Below are 15,305 nucleotides of genomic sequence, written 5' to 3'. Positions count from 1 at the left end.
ATAGAAATTTCCAACAGCCATAAACTTTGAGTATTCCACCACTGTCCATTTCTCAAAGAAGGATCCATTTCCTGAAGTTTTCAAAACTTCAAAACAGGATCCAGTGTTCAAACACATGAGCTGTGGAGAATTTCATAAAAAAGACCAAAAAAGAGTCAACTCTGGAGCCAAATATCTTTGACTATCACCTAGTAACACAGATTAGATTAACATAAAATCTATGTTCCCATAAAGGTGTTTTCCATCTATGATAAGAGAACAATTAATGTGGTGATATTCAGTTTGTTCTCTAACAAACAAAGCTGGCCTGAAGACCAGACGGTGAGCTAGCCATTAGTTAACCATAGAGGCCTGGAGATTTCTACATACAGGAAGCAGGAAGTGACTCTGCTGGGCAGAGAGGAAGTGATAAGGTGGGGGTAGAGACAGGAGTTTGGGCTTTTTTTGGTCTAAGAACTCAAGGAAGTGAGAGGTGACTTTGGCTGGCTTTTTTCCTCTTTGATCTTTCTGCATTTACCCCGATATCTGGATCCCTGTTTTTTATTATTAAGACAAGTTAGAATTCCTGCTACATCTAGCATCCACCTTGTGTGGTACAAATTCATGAAAACACTGCTTGCCTATGGCTTTGCAGCCACTGGCAGAGGCCAGAGCCAGAGTCACTCACTACACTGCTGGCTAGGTTTTCCTTTCTTTTCCCCAAGCCCTCTGAGCAAGTCTGGGATTTTTCTGTGGCAGCCTCTCTGCACCAAACTCCACAGGCTTTGGGGGTCTGAACACTGTCAGTTACCCCCACCACCAGCCATCTCTGCTTTTAGGCAATTCCCATCACATGTGTTTCTTCCCCATAACTCCCTGTTTGAGTTTTTCAGACATCAGGTTCCCTTTTCCAGTTGGTCGTGGGCTTTCCCTGGACCCTCTCCTCAGGCTGCTGCCAAATTAGGTAGGTGCCATGAAAACCTGCAGAAGCAGTCAGTCTCACATCTTCACCATCATTGTTGGCAGATTTAGTGAGACACCTGGGAACTCTTAAAGGGAGGAATTAGTTAAAAGAGAGGTTTTTTTCCCCAAGTTAAAAAATGGCAAACACTATTATGATGGAGATAGTTCTCTGTATGGTTACATGATGAATGGTTTAAAAATGAAACAATTGAATGAAGGGATGATCAACTTAACTAGTATTGACATAATGTTAATTATCATTTTGATAATCTTTATTGTTGGTTTGATAATTCTTGGTTTATCCTTGAAAAAGCTGGTTGGATATGGGTGTCAAAATACAGGCCTTAGAAATACTTATTAAAACACATCAGAGATATTCAGATCCAGACAGAGGAATTTAAAGAAGAACCAATTTCAACACTGCATTATAAGATTAGATAGGAACTGCCTAAGACTTTCAAACAACCAACTTTTATTTATCGAGTAACCTTACAGGAATTGCCAAATGATAGATATCCCCAAGGCTGTGTAAGAGCTGAATGGATTGCTGTGGAAATGTTAGATTTAAGGAGATTTAAGGAAGTGATAGTCTCATATGGCATGCATTCATGTTTTGTGAAGCAGATGTTAAACTCACAGTCAAATTGTCATAGAATTATCCCTCACAACTGGAGAGACTTGGTTACAACAGTCTTGGAGCCTGGTCCTTAATTACAGTGGAGGACTTGGTGGAAAGATGAAACTAAGACCATTGAACAAGGAAGTAGGGCTAGAGGTGTGGAACTCTCCCAAGATCAACTTCTTGGAGAGGGAGATTATGCTAATGTACAAGGACAATCTCTATATGATGACCACACCCTGGTTTTAAGCCACTCAGCAGCCTTGAATGCTTGGGACCTAATTGAAGAAGTAGGAAAGAAAACTGAATCGTTTATTAAAGTTATACAGGGCCCAAAAGAAACCTTCACTTATTTCTTACAAAGACTGACTTCAGCAGTAAAATGAGTGGTACCAAACTCAGTAACTATATAAATAACAATAATTAAATCCCTGGCTTTTGAAAATACTAATGCACAATGCAAAAGGGTAATTAGGCCATTAAAAACCAGCACCCTTAGAGGAAGGAATCCAAGATACAATCAATATTGAATTTCATAACTATAATGATGTTTGGATAGGAGGGGTGATTTCCAGAACTTTGAAGAAAAATTGAAATGTCAGATGTTTCAATTTTGGTAAATAAGGTCACCTGAAAAGTGACTGTAAACAGAGTGTTCCTAGAAACAATGTTTTTTCTAAGAATAATCCAAGTAGAATGTCCCTCACTTCTGGAGTATGCAGAAGGTGTAGCAAAGCCAGACATTGGACTAATGAATGTAGATCAACAAGGGACAGTCAAAGTAACCCTTTGCCATTTGGAAACTCCTTGAAGGGCCTCTCACAAGCCTCCATGTCAAATTCGGTTCTATCCTTTCCTGTGACCATTGGGGAAATTCATTCCCAGAGTAATTAAAAGACCTAATACCTATTGTAAAAAAAAAACAAAACTATACTGCTCTGGATGATAAAATAGCTTTAAAAGATAAAATGAAAATTTCAGGAGAAACCATAAATCAAGACTGATAAAGATTAGATTTGAACAAGAGAGACTTCTTGATTAGAAGAGATGATAGTGCATCAACCAGCATGGCCATTCAATCTAAACAATGTGTACCACTAACAAATGCATTTCATTTGATTAGATATAACTTGCCAAAAGTGAACCTTCCCAAAGTTAGGGTTGGGGTATGGTTTTGTTTTTGTCTTTTTGGGAGAAAGAAGGCATCCAGCTAAGGAATCTGAAGGCCATTGAACAAATGAGACATGTGAAGAAAAGGGACAAATCATCCAGAAAAAAATGTCCCAAGAAAAGGAGTAAATTGACCTATTGGTATATCACATATCCAATAGGATAAAATTTCATAATTCTTCCTAAATGTTTGTTTTTGCTCTTCTATACAGGCACACAATGCAAACGGTTTTTTTGTAGCCCCAGTTCAATTGAAAATTGAAGCTGGCTTTGGAGTTGGGAGTGTGGCTCCCTCCTTCTCTAATCCCAAGCATGTTTGTTAAAGTAAAATTCAAAATCTCTGTCTGATGTCAAAGAGCTACTTAAGATGGGACAGAAGAAAAACAAAAATTTAGGCCCTATTTTATTGCCACTAAGCTCATAATCCTTTGGTTTTGACTCTTTAGAGCTTTTCTTAAGGTATAAATATTATCTCAAAATTTATAAGATTTATATAAATACATATTTTATATAATATATAAATACATATATAAATACATATATAAATACAAATTATATAAATACAACTTTTTGTCGTGATATAGAGTACTAATTCTAGTAAAAGGCTTCATCTAGCTTCCTATACATGACTTCAGATTTGATTCTCTATCAAGTAACTTGGAATTAAGTTTTTGTACTCTAGATGTACATAAAAAACATTTATACTTTAATCTCTTTGAGATCTGCTGCCTATGACATTTAAAATATTTAAGTTTTCTTCAAGACCATGCCTAACAATGACCTCTGAAGTCTCCAAAAGGAGGATGGGGCCTCACAAAGATGATTGCACCAGGACTATGATAACACCATTAAGCTGACAAAAACCACACAAAGATCAACTTTGGCCTACAAACTGCTCAAGATAATTTCAAGCTGGCTAGCTGAGATGATCCAGCCTTACAGACTACTCTAGCCAGGACTTGAGACAAGTCTTGAACTTTCTCATTATGCAGACACTGGAAAACAAATGATACAGCTACCTCTCCCATGACTTGACAATTAACACAAATTTCTCTTTTCAGGATCCCCTAAGGATGCAGTTGTATCCAGACAGCAGGAAGCAATTTTAATAACATGATATGCACATTATATATCCAAGAGGTGGGGTGGGTTGTGGCAAGCCACAAGAATATGAAATAGAAGTCCAGCTGTATATAGTCCAGCTGTATATTATAAGCTATACCTTGACGAGACCAAGGGTCAGTTGAGTGGGAAGCCAATCAGCAAGGACTATTGGTGTTATGCAGCTTAATACTCAATTGTGCCTTGCTATGAATTCCTTGTGCTCATAGTTCTCCTGAAATGTGTGTGTGTGTGTGTGTGTGTGTGTGTGTGTGTGTGTGTGTGAATCTCCGCTTCAAGGTACCTGGATAGTCATGAAGACAGAACCTTCTGCCTCGGAGCTCCAGGCCCCCTCTTTAGCATTTGTTTTGGGTATCTGCCTTTTGTAAATACCCTCCTTGAGCTACTACCTAAGGTAGAGGCAACCCCAAACAAAGCCTTAAAAGACAAGCAAGGAACAGAGAGCTACCAGGCCATCTGTTAGAAGCCTGAAGTCTCCCCCACCCAAACTAAGGTAACCTCTTACATCAAAAGGGTTTCCTCTCAGCAGGCATTTCAAGCTGTGATGCAGATTAACTAGCTATCAGTACTCCTCCCCTGCCCTGTCAGGAAACTGGCAGCAGAGGAAAAAAGTGACAGTTTCAACTTTTAGTGACCTACAGACTTTCCCTACCCTATCACTTGTAAGTTTATAGTTGAACACAATTATGATAGACTCATAATGCCTTCACCTAACCACAGTAAGGATATATTTCTAGCACATGCATTCCTTTTCTGATTTATTTCAACTACTAACTGACTCCACTCTTATCTCTCCCCTTTTGGGTTGCAAATACAATTGTCAGGAAGCCTCTAGCGGGGACCCCTATAATCTTGTGCTGTACACAAAACATGAGGTATTGCTGCTTGGGACAGAATATAGACCAGTCCAGGGAGAAGGAGGTTAGAATAAAAGGAACCAAGGAAATAAAAAGATTTGAGAAAGCCAACTGGTGAATGAATGATGGACTGATGAATAAATGAATTGGACCAAGAGCCTCATGCATCTGGATTCATTCTTGCACCAATGGTAGCATCTGTCCTGGGCCCCTGGAATTGTATAATATTAGGGCTAGACCCTTAAATATTATACAAAAGTGGGTGCTTTTTGATCTTTCAATGGGTTATGGATATCTGTCATTGTTTAGGGTGGTTGGTTACAAGATTTATTGGTAATGGTTTAAAAACAAGTTGAACAAAGGAGATTCTATTTAGGGTTCTTGTTTTTAAAAGAAAAGAGGGGATATAAAAATGATAGGATAAATGGGTAGATTACTGAATCTACTTTTAAAAAGCAACTGCTTGTTTTAAATATTTACATTGATATAGATCTTTGTATGTCGATACAAAGTTGAGGTTATTTTTGTTAGGACATACAGTACATACATTTCTAATCTTGCTCAAGGTATTGTACCTATACAGCTCATTTAACAATATCATGCCAATTTCTAGTCCTTGTTAGCTATTATTACAAACTATTTAGGATAAAAAAGAAATGTAGCTTAGTAGTTAGTCACTTATTACAATCAAACTTGCAGTCATATTAGGTATGTTTTCTAAGTCAAACGGATACATTTTGGGTAGACAGGTGGTCTTCAAACTCTTCAGAAATCTACAGAACAGGGCATTTAAGATGTTTTAATAAACATAAGTTTCTTTTTTTTTTTTTTATGACAATGAGACATGTCTTCTCCCAGCAGCACCAATCTAATTCAGAGAAGATGGTGGGCATTGAAGAAACTCCATATGAAGTTTACTTTCTTTGTGGCCAAAATTAGCTACTGGGCAAGTTGCTTCTGCCTCAACTGCAGACAGTATGCTGTCCAAATTGGGCAAGCAGGACACAAAAGAAAGTGACTGCTGAACATTGCCACAACAAGGTAGAAGAGTTCTTCATAATATCCTGCTTCACAGAAAAGTCAATCAGATATGCTAGGTCTGTAGGCCAAAGATGGATTCTGCAATGTTACAGTGAAACCCTGGGTGATTGTACAGGCAACCAACCAGCTGTTTGTGTCATTTCTCACATTTTTTGGAAGGCACTTGCTTGTACCTCCTATTTACTTAGGTAATATTATTTCCTTCTCAGGTCTCTGATGGAGTTGAAGACTTCATAGTTATAGTTATAATCTTTCTTGTTAACAGGTTCAGAATAGAAATTCACTAAAGAGCTGTAAAGTATATAGGGTTGGAAGACATTAAAATAAAGCTTTGTCAGTACAAGTTACAGTAGAAAATGAATTAGGTACCTTTTGGACTCATCAAGATAGGATAGATAATGGAGTGTTTTCTCTGAATTTGTCAATTGTTAATGGACTAGACATTGTTGATGTAATCATTGTACATAGTTATTGTACTTATTGTACATAGTTCTTCATATATTAGTTATAAACTTCTTTATTTTATTTTAGACAAAAAAAGGGAAATGTGATATTTTATTTGTTCTCTAACAAATAAAGCTTGCCTAAAGATCAGAGGGTGGAGATAGCCATTAGTTAATCATTGAGGTCTGGAGGTCTGTACAGACAGGAGACAGGTGGGCAGAGAGAGAAGTGATAAGGCAGGAAAGACAAAGAAGCTTGGCCCTTTTCGGTCTGAGAAGTTGTAGAGATAAGAGGTGACTTTGGTTAGCTGATTTACTTCTCTGATCTTTCAGCATTTACCCCTATATCTGGCTCCTCATTTTTGTTATTAAGACCAATTAGAATTCACACTACAAATTAAAGTTATGAATCAGAACATTTAAATGTATTAGTGGAAGCATGACATAAGTGTTTTAAATCAAAATGGGGAAATCCCTTTTATGTATTTAAAACTGGACCTCATGACAATGTTAGTCTATCCATGAGTGAACATTAAAGTAGAATGGTAATGGGGACTGTAATCCCCCTATAAGTTACATGGACCTCAGGAGCACATTGCTTATAGTGTCACTATGGAGTTCTGTGTTTTCTTTCTTTTCCGTTTCTTTGGCTCATTTGTAAATAGAAAAGTCTTGCTAGTGGACAGAGAAGTTCTATATTATAGCACATGAAACAACTGTCTTCTCTTTTAGAGAGTGTCTAAGTGTAATGTGATTTTGTAACTGGAGTATCATCAATAATTATTCACATTATATGGTGGTCCCAATGTTTTGTAGAAGAGAAAGTCATTTTCTTTTTATGTTTTCAAGGTCATATTATATTTAATGGTTAAGATTATAGCCAATGAAGATTTTTGGCAAGACTAAAGGGGGTGTTTCCTAGGGAATTCTAAAAGAGACTTTTCAAAGGACCAAGTGGGTAGAGTTCTTAGGATTACAAAGTTCTTTTTTAGGCATCCCTCTCAGTTCTATGAAGGCTACCCAATGCCCATTTTCACATGCCATTCACAACTTGGGACTGGGTTTGCTGACAAAGCCAGCACTTGGGGAGAATTGCTGCCACTTCATTTAGAGCAACCTCTCTTGGTTACTTCCTGTCACCAAACCCTTAATGTCCCACTTTTGCCTTGTCTGATGATGCTAGTCCTAGCATCTCCCTAGATGATATCAACTCAGGATGTGTAAGGTGAGAATACGTTAATTTTGTCTTGCTACAATCAATGTTGTATTTGTTTGTTTATTTATTTACATAGTTACCTTTTGAAAAGACTTATAACAGCCCATTTATTATATACAGAGCATTCTGCATGCATTGTGGATGGCAGTATATGTGGTTACTGCAGCTCCAGTAATTTTCACTGTAGAAAGGAAACTTATGTTTACAATCATATAAGTTCATCTGCCTACAGGATACAATTTTAGGAAAACATACTTCAATCTGTGCCTCTGTATTAAGAACAATTCTGGGAAAGCATTCATTTCCAACACATGTATTACAACAAATTTCAACAAACATTTAGTGGTATTTGATCAAAATAAATCATTAAAAATAAAATGCCAGTTCAACTAACCTTACATGTCATGTGTACATGGTACTTGTATTGTGTCCCATCATAGTTTGGTTTTTTTTTTTTTTTTTTTTTTTTTTCATCTTGACACAAGTTAGAATCATCTGGGAAAAGAGATCCTCAATTGAGAAAATGTACTTATAAGTTTGGTTTAGGCAAATTCATAGGGATTATTTCCTTGATTAATGTGAAATGACTCATATAAACTGCACAGTGACACCTTGGGCAGGTAGTTCTGGGAGGCATAAGAAAAGTAGCTAATGGGGCAAGAAATTAGGGCTCACTGAAAATGAACACACACTGCTCTTTCAGAGGAGCCGAGTTCAGTTGCCAACACCTACATCAAGCAGCATAAAACTGCCTGTAACACTAGCTCCGGGACGAATGCATGCCATTAGTTTGTATCTTCCATGTGAGCCTTCATGTGCATGCACAGGTATACACACAGACACAGACACACAGAGACACATACACAGACACACACATGCTAAAAAATTAAACAAAACGGAGAACAAATTTATCCTAGACAGTGGACTGAAATCTCTGAAACTGTGGCCAAATCAATTCATCTGGAGTCATTTAGATCACCTATTTTCTCACAGAAATAATACATTGAAAACAGTAGGGAGAATATTAGAAAAAAATTATAGTTTTTCTGAAACTGTAACTTTAACTCGATTACTCACCTATTTCTATGCACTTATTATAGTATAAAATACTATAATTTTACAAGTAAAATATATCATACTATATCTCAGAAAACAATACGCAAGTTAACTCACATTAATAAACATGATGAGTGTCGGACAGTGGTGGTGCACGTCTTTAATCCCAGCACTCAGGAGGCAGAGCCAGGCAGATCTCTGTGAGTTCGAGGCCAGCCTGTTCTATAGAGCGAGATCCAGGATAGGCACCAAAACTACACAGAGAAACCATGTCTCGAAAAACCAAATAAATAAATAAATAAACATGATGAGATTGTAATAAAAACTTTCTAAAATTTAAGATATGTTTTTATAATGAGCTATTTTAAGTGATACGTGGTGATATTGTGTCCCCCGATATATTGTGCACCCTAATAAACTTATCTGAGGTCAGAGAACATAACAGCCACTAGATAGACATAGAGGCCAGAAAACGGTGGCAAACACACCTTTAATCCTAGCATTCCAGAGGCAGAGATCCACCCAGATCTCTGTGAGTTCAAAGCCACACTGGAAACAGCCAGGCATGGTGACACACACCTCTAATCCCAGGAAGTGATGGCAGGAAACAGAAAAGTATATAAGGCATGAGGACCAGGAACTAGAGTCTTGTTAACCTTTTAGCTTTTAGCAGCAGTTCAGCAGAAATCCATTTGGATGAGGATTCAGAGGCTTTCAGTCTGAGGAAACAAGATCAGCTGAGGAATTGGCAAGGTGAAGTTGGATGTGGCTCATTCTTTTTCTCTGATCATTCAGCATTCACCCCAATACCTGGCTATAGGTTTGTTTTTATTAATAAGACCTTTTAAGATTCATGGTATAGTTATAGAAGAAAAGATAACATCAAACTTAGACAAAAACCATCATTGCTTTTTGTGTGGCTACAGTTACCCTGATGCCCAAACCACACAAAGACTCAACAAAGAAAGAGAATCACAGAACAATCTCCCTCGTGAACTTTCATGCAAAAATACTCAATAAAATACTAGCAAACCAAATTCAAGAACACATCAAAAATATCAGCCACCATGATCAAGAAGGCTTCATCTCTGAGTTGCAGGGGTGTTTAACATACAAAAATATGTCAATGTAATCCACAATATAAACAAACTGAAAGAAAAAAACCCACATGATCATTTCATTAGATGCTGAAAAGTCTTTGACAAAAATCTAACATCTTCATGATAAAGGTCTTGGAGAGATCAGAGATACAGGGAACACACTTAAACATAACATTATACAGCATGCCAACAGCCAACATTGAACTAAATGGAGATAAACTCAAAGTGATTCCACTAAAATCAGGAAGAAGACAAGGCTTTCCACTCTTTCCATATCTATTCAATAGAGTATTCAAAATTATAGCTACAGCAATAAGACAACAAAAGGAGATCAAGGGGATACAAATTGAAAAGGAAGTTGTAAAACTTTCACTATTTGCAGATGATATAATAGTATACATAAGTGGCTGGGCAGTGGTGGTGCACACCTTTAATCCCAGCACTCAGGAAGCAGAGGCAGGCAGATCTCCGTGAGTTCGAGGTCAGCCTGGGCTACAGAGTGAGTTCCAGGACAGGCTCCAAAGCTACACAGAGAAACCCTATCTTGAAAAACTAAAAAAAAAAAAAAAAGAAAAAGAAAAAAAAAGTATACATAAGTGACCCCCAAAATTCCAGCAGGGATCTTCTCCAGCTGAATAACACCTTCAGTAATGTGGCGGCATACAAGATTATCTAAAAAAAAAACAAAAAAAACAAAAAACCAAAAAAAACAATAGCTCTCCTATATACAAATAATTGGCTTGAGAAAGAAATCAGAGACACATCAACCTTTACAATAGCCACAAATAACATAAAATATCTTGGAGTAACTCTAACAGAACAAGTGAAAGACCTGTATGATAAGAACTTGAAGTCTTTGAAGAAAGAAATTGATAAAGATATGAGAAAATGGAAAGATCTCTCATGCGCTTAGATGGGTAGGATCAACATAGTAAAAATGGCAATCTTACCAAAAGCAATCTACAGATTCTATGCAATCCTCAACAAAATCCCAGCATGATTATTCACAGACCTAAAAAGAACAATACTCAACTTCATGAGGAAAAAAACAAGAATCGCAGGATAGCAAAGACAATCCTATACAATAAGGGAACTTCCAGAGGCATCAATATCTTTGACTTCAAGCTCTACTATAGAGCAATACTAAGAAAAACAGTTTGGTATTGGCATAAAAACAGACAAGTGGATCAATGGAATTGAATTGAAAACTGACATTAATCCACATACCTATGAACACCTGATTTTTGACAAAGAGGCCAAAACTGTACAATGGAAAAAAGAAAGCATCTTCAACAAATGGTGCTAGCATAACTGAATGTGGACATGTAGAAGAATGCAGGTAGATCCATATCTATCCACATGCACAAAACCCAAGTCCCGTGGATCAAAGACTTCAATATAAATCCAGTTACACTGAACCTGATAGAAGAGAAAGTAGGAAGCAGCCTAGAATGCATTGGAAAGGGAGACAACTTCCTAAATATAACACCAGTAGCACAGACACTGAGAGCAATAAAAAATAAATGGGACCTCCTGAGACTGAGAAGCTTCTGTAAGGAAAAGGACACAGTAAATAAGACAAAATGACAGCCTACAAAATGGGTAAATTTCTTCACCAACCCTGAGGACTGATCTCCAAAGTATATAAAGAACTCAAGAAACTAGACATCATAAAACCAAATAATCCAATTAAAAAATGTGGTGGAGATCTAGACAGAGAATTTTCAACAGAAGAATCTCAAATGTCCAAAATACATTTAAGGAAGTGCTCAAAATCCTTAGCCATCAGGGAAATGCAAATTAAAATGACTCTGAGATACCATCTTACTCCTGTCAGAATATCCGAGATCAAAAAACACTGATGACAGCTTATGTTGGAAGGAATGTGGAATAAGGGGAACACTCCACCACTCTTGGTGGGAGGGCAAAGGGTGGGAACAGCCACTTTGGAAATCAGTATGGCGGTTTCTCAGAAAACTGGGAATCAATCTACTTCAAGACCCAGCAATACCACTCTTGGACATATACTCAGATGAGTCTCAATCATACCACAAAGACACTTGCTCACCGAAGTTTACAGCAGCATTATTCATAATAACTACAACCTGTAAACAATTTACATGCCCCTCAACCAAAGAATGGATAAAGAAAATGTGGTACATTTACACAATGGGGATGATTATCCTTTTCACTTGCAAATAGATATATTTCAATTGTCCCATGTTCCAATATTTTAGATGAAAATATTGTTTACAGTTTTAAACCTTTATTGATACATTATTATTACAAATCTTTCTTCACCAGTGAGATAGTTCAAAGAGAAATATGTGTGGTGTACAAAGCTAGTAACTACAGCATGATCCAGAATTCATATAAAGAGAGCAGAGAGAGCACTCCATAAAGATGTCATCGGGTTTTTACATATCTGTCATGGACTGCATGCCCATAACCACATGACAGAAATGCTTGTTTAGAAAGAAATCTCCTTGTAGTTACATTTCTGGTATCTCAAGTCAATTCCAAGAGGAAGCAGAACTTCATCTAATAATAACATAAGGGAGGATGGGATATCATATATATTTCCATAAAAGTTCAGTCTATGTTATGAAATATACATATACAATTTAGTGCTACATATCCTATTGCATTAAATTTCTACTATATAGATGAAAAAGCAGTTTTACATACACAAGAGGTATTCAATATTTCTAGTATTCTGTTCTATTAATCATTTTAAGAGGTACATTTTTGAAATGTGTGGACTAAATAGGAAATGTTAGGTGTAAATCATCTATCCAAGTACACAGAAGGTAGACCTATGAGATCATAAGTTCAAATGCTGCCCTGGGTCATTACTGACAACCAAGAAGGCTAGAATACAAACAAGGCCATTTCAAGGAAATTTGTGTAAATATGAAAAATAAAATCAATAAAAATATACCACATTTTCAAGAAGTTAGTGGTTGAAATATATCATCATCAACATAATCAATGGACTACATATTTATGGACAACATATTCTATATATTGTAGCAGAAAAGTAACTATCACCAAATAAACATAAAAGAAAAGTAACATAAACCACAGAAGGAATGTAAGAACCTTCAAATAAAATTCAATAATGCATTTGCCACACATTCTGAATACATCTATTGCTAATCTATAAATTTCAAAGTACAGTGCACAATGCAGTGATTTCTACTATAAGACTAGAGTGAACATGGTATATTATTTACTTCCTTCAAACTTTGATTAAAAAAAAGAGACAAAGGAGGAATTGTTCTTGTAATTGGAGACAATTGTGGTATTTAAAGTCATTAACTAACGAGTTGTTTATATGAATAGGGTACTACTTTCTCTTGCATGACTTTTTGCTTTTTTCCTGACATCAAGATGATATACAAAGGCATTAGAGAACTATTTATGGGGCTGGAGAGGTTGTTACTCTGTTAAGAAAAGTTCCTTCCCCAGATCCAGGATAGGTAGCTAACAATGTCCTCTAATTCCTGATAGAAGATAATCTTTTGTCTCTGGACACCTTGGGTACCAACAAAAGCATGCATATACCCACATGTAGACACACTGACATAATTAAAAATAAATCAAATCTTTAAACAAACATAATTCACTAGGGGAATAATTCGTTTCTATAACACAAGTCTTAGAGTATCCAGAGACTTACCTTCAAAGCTTTGCTTCATCCTGAATCAGTAGATGTAGCAAAAGGCAGTCCAGGTGGCAAAAAGCTTTTTACACATTGCTTTCATTCACAAGGTTTCTCTCCAGTATTTCACTCATGTTTTTGATGGTGACAGTGACATGCAAGGTCATTGCCACTCTATTAATTCATGTGGTGGTTTGAATAATAAATGTCCTCTATGCTTTCAGTCATTTGAACATTGGTGTCTAGTAATGGTGGTGTTTGGGAGGTTCAGGAAATGCAACTTTGTTGAAGCAAATATGTCATTGGGATTGGTATTTGAGGATTTCAAGCTTCAGTCCCCATGCAGTTACCACTCTCTGATTCATGCTTTCAGGTTAATAATGTGAGCTCTCAGGTTCCCTGTCATGATGAATTCTTGTCCCTCAGGAACCATAAGCCAAAATAAACTCTTCTATAATTTGCTTTATTTTGTTTTCCTACAGCAACAGAAAAAAAACTAATACACAGAGTATGTCTTAGTATTTTCATGCATTTGAAGTCTGATATCTAAAAGGTTTACATTATTGTTTAAATATATAAGATTATACTCTCTGCTAAGAGAATCTATGGCTATAAAAGATTTGAAAAGATCTTCATCCAACATCCCTCTGCTCTGTTCAGTTACACGATTATTTAATCTCAAAGAAAGAAAATCTGCTTAATGTGAACAGTATGTTCAAGTATTTTGATGCTCCTCTTCTCTTTCTCTGTACCTACCAGTTCATATAGAGAAAAGCCTTATGGATTTAAACTATAAGGTAAATCTTTTAGAGATATGACTTTTCTTTGATTATATGAGTACTAGAGTGAGGGTATTCTAATGTATTTAAACTGATGGATGTGCCAAGGCTTTACCACACTCACAGGGTTTCTATCTAGTGTGCATTCTTTCATGGTAGTAGAGATGACTGTTACATATAAAGGCTTTATCACATTGGTTACATTTGAAGGGCTTCTCTCCAGTATGTGTTCTTTCATGTATTTGGAGACTAATGTGATATGTAAAGACTTTCCCACATTTGTTACATTCATAGGGTTTCTCTCCAGTATGAATTCTTTCATGTATTTTCAAATAACTGTGATATGCAAAGGCTTTACCACATTGATTACATTCATAGCGTTTCTCTCCAGTATGAATTCTTCCATGCCTTTGAAGATGGTTATTACATATAAAGGCTTTACCACATTCCTTACATTCATAGAGTTTCTCTCCAGTATGAATTGCTTCATGCATTTTCAGAGAACTGTTACGTGTAAAGACTTTACTACATTGACTACATTTGTAGGGTTTAGTATGGCTTCTTTCATGTTGCAAGAAATAACTGTGATGTGAAAAGGCTTTACCACATTGATTACATTCATAGGGTTTCTCTCCAGTATGAATTCTTTCATGTATTTTCAGAGAACTGTCACGTGTAAAGGTTTTACCACATTGCTTACATTCATAGGGTTTTTCTCCAGTATGAGTTTTTTCATGCCTTTGAAGATGACTGTTATATACAAAGACTTTATCACATTGATTACATTTGTAAGGTTTCTCTGCAGTATGAATTCCTTCATGAATTTTCAGAGTACGGTGAAAAGTAAAGACTATACCACATTGCTTACATTCATAGGCTTTCTCTCCATTATGAATCCTTTCATGCCTTTGAAGATGAACGAGACGTGTAAAGGCTTTACTACAGTAATTACATTCATAGGCTTTCTCTCCATTATGAATCCTTTCATGCCTTTGAAGATGAACGAGATGTGTAAAGGCTTTACTACAGTGATTACATTCATAGGCTTTCTCTCCATTATGAATCCTTTCATGCCTTTGAAGATTAATAAGACGTGTAAAGGCTTTACTACAGTGATTACATTCATAGGGTTTCTCTCTAGTATGAGTTTTTTCATGTATTTTCAGAGTGCTGTGAAATGTGAAGGCTTTACCACATTGCTTACATTCATAGTCTTTCTCTGCAGAATTACTTCTTTTGTGCCTGTGAAGAAACCTGGCATGAGTAAATTCTTTACTGCATTAATTACATTTATGC

The 15,305-nt window shown here is 36.4% G+C and overlaps 1 protein-coding gene and 1 pseudogene across 1 annotated transcript in view; both read right to left on the bottom strand.

The window, feature by feature from the left end:
• Positions 1 to 13,267, bottom strand: part of LOC131903027 (zinc finger protein 431-like) — a 28,852-nt gene extending 15,585 nt beyond the window's left edge. The window contains exons 1-2 of the mRNA XM_059253785.1: positions 13,249 to 13,267; positions 10,159 to 10,238 (exon numbers count right to left, since the gene is read on the bottom strand). Coding sequence (XP_059109768.1) covers positions 10,159 to 10,238; positions 13,249 to 13,267 — 99 coding nt within the window. The remainder of the gene's footprint in view (positions 1 to 10,158; positions 10,239 to 13,248) is intronic.
• An 803-nt stretch (positions 13,268 to 14,070) lies between these two features.
• Positions 14,071 to 14,829, bottom strand: LOC131903011 (zinc finger protein 844-like; annotated as a pseudogene).
• Positions 14,830 to 15,305: the final 476 nt, after the last annotated feature.

Source organism: Peromyscus eremicus, chromosome 1, assembly GCF_949786415.1.
Source record: "Peromyscus eremicus chromosome 1, PerEre_H2_v1, whole genome shotgun sequence".
NCBI classification, from domain to species: Eukaryota; Metazoa; Chordata; class Mammalia; order Rodentia; family Cricetidae; genus Peromyscus; species Peromyscus eremicus.
Note: the sequence above shows the minus strand (reverse complement) of the source record. Positions and strands in the feature narration are given on the sequence as shown.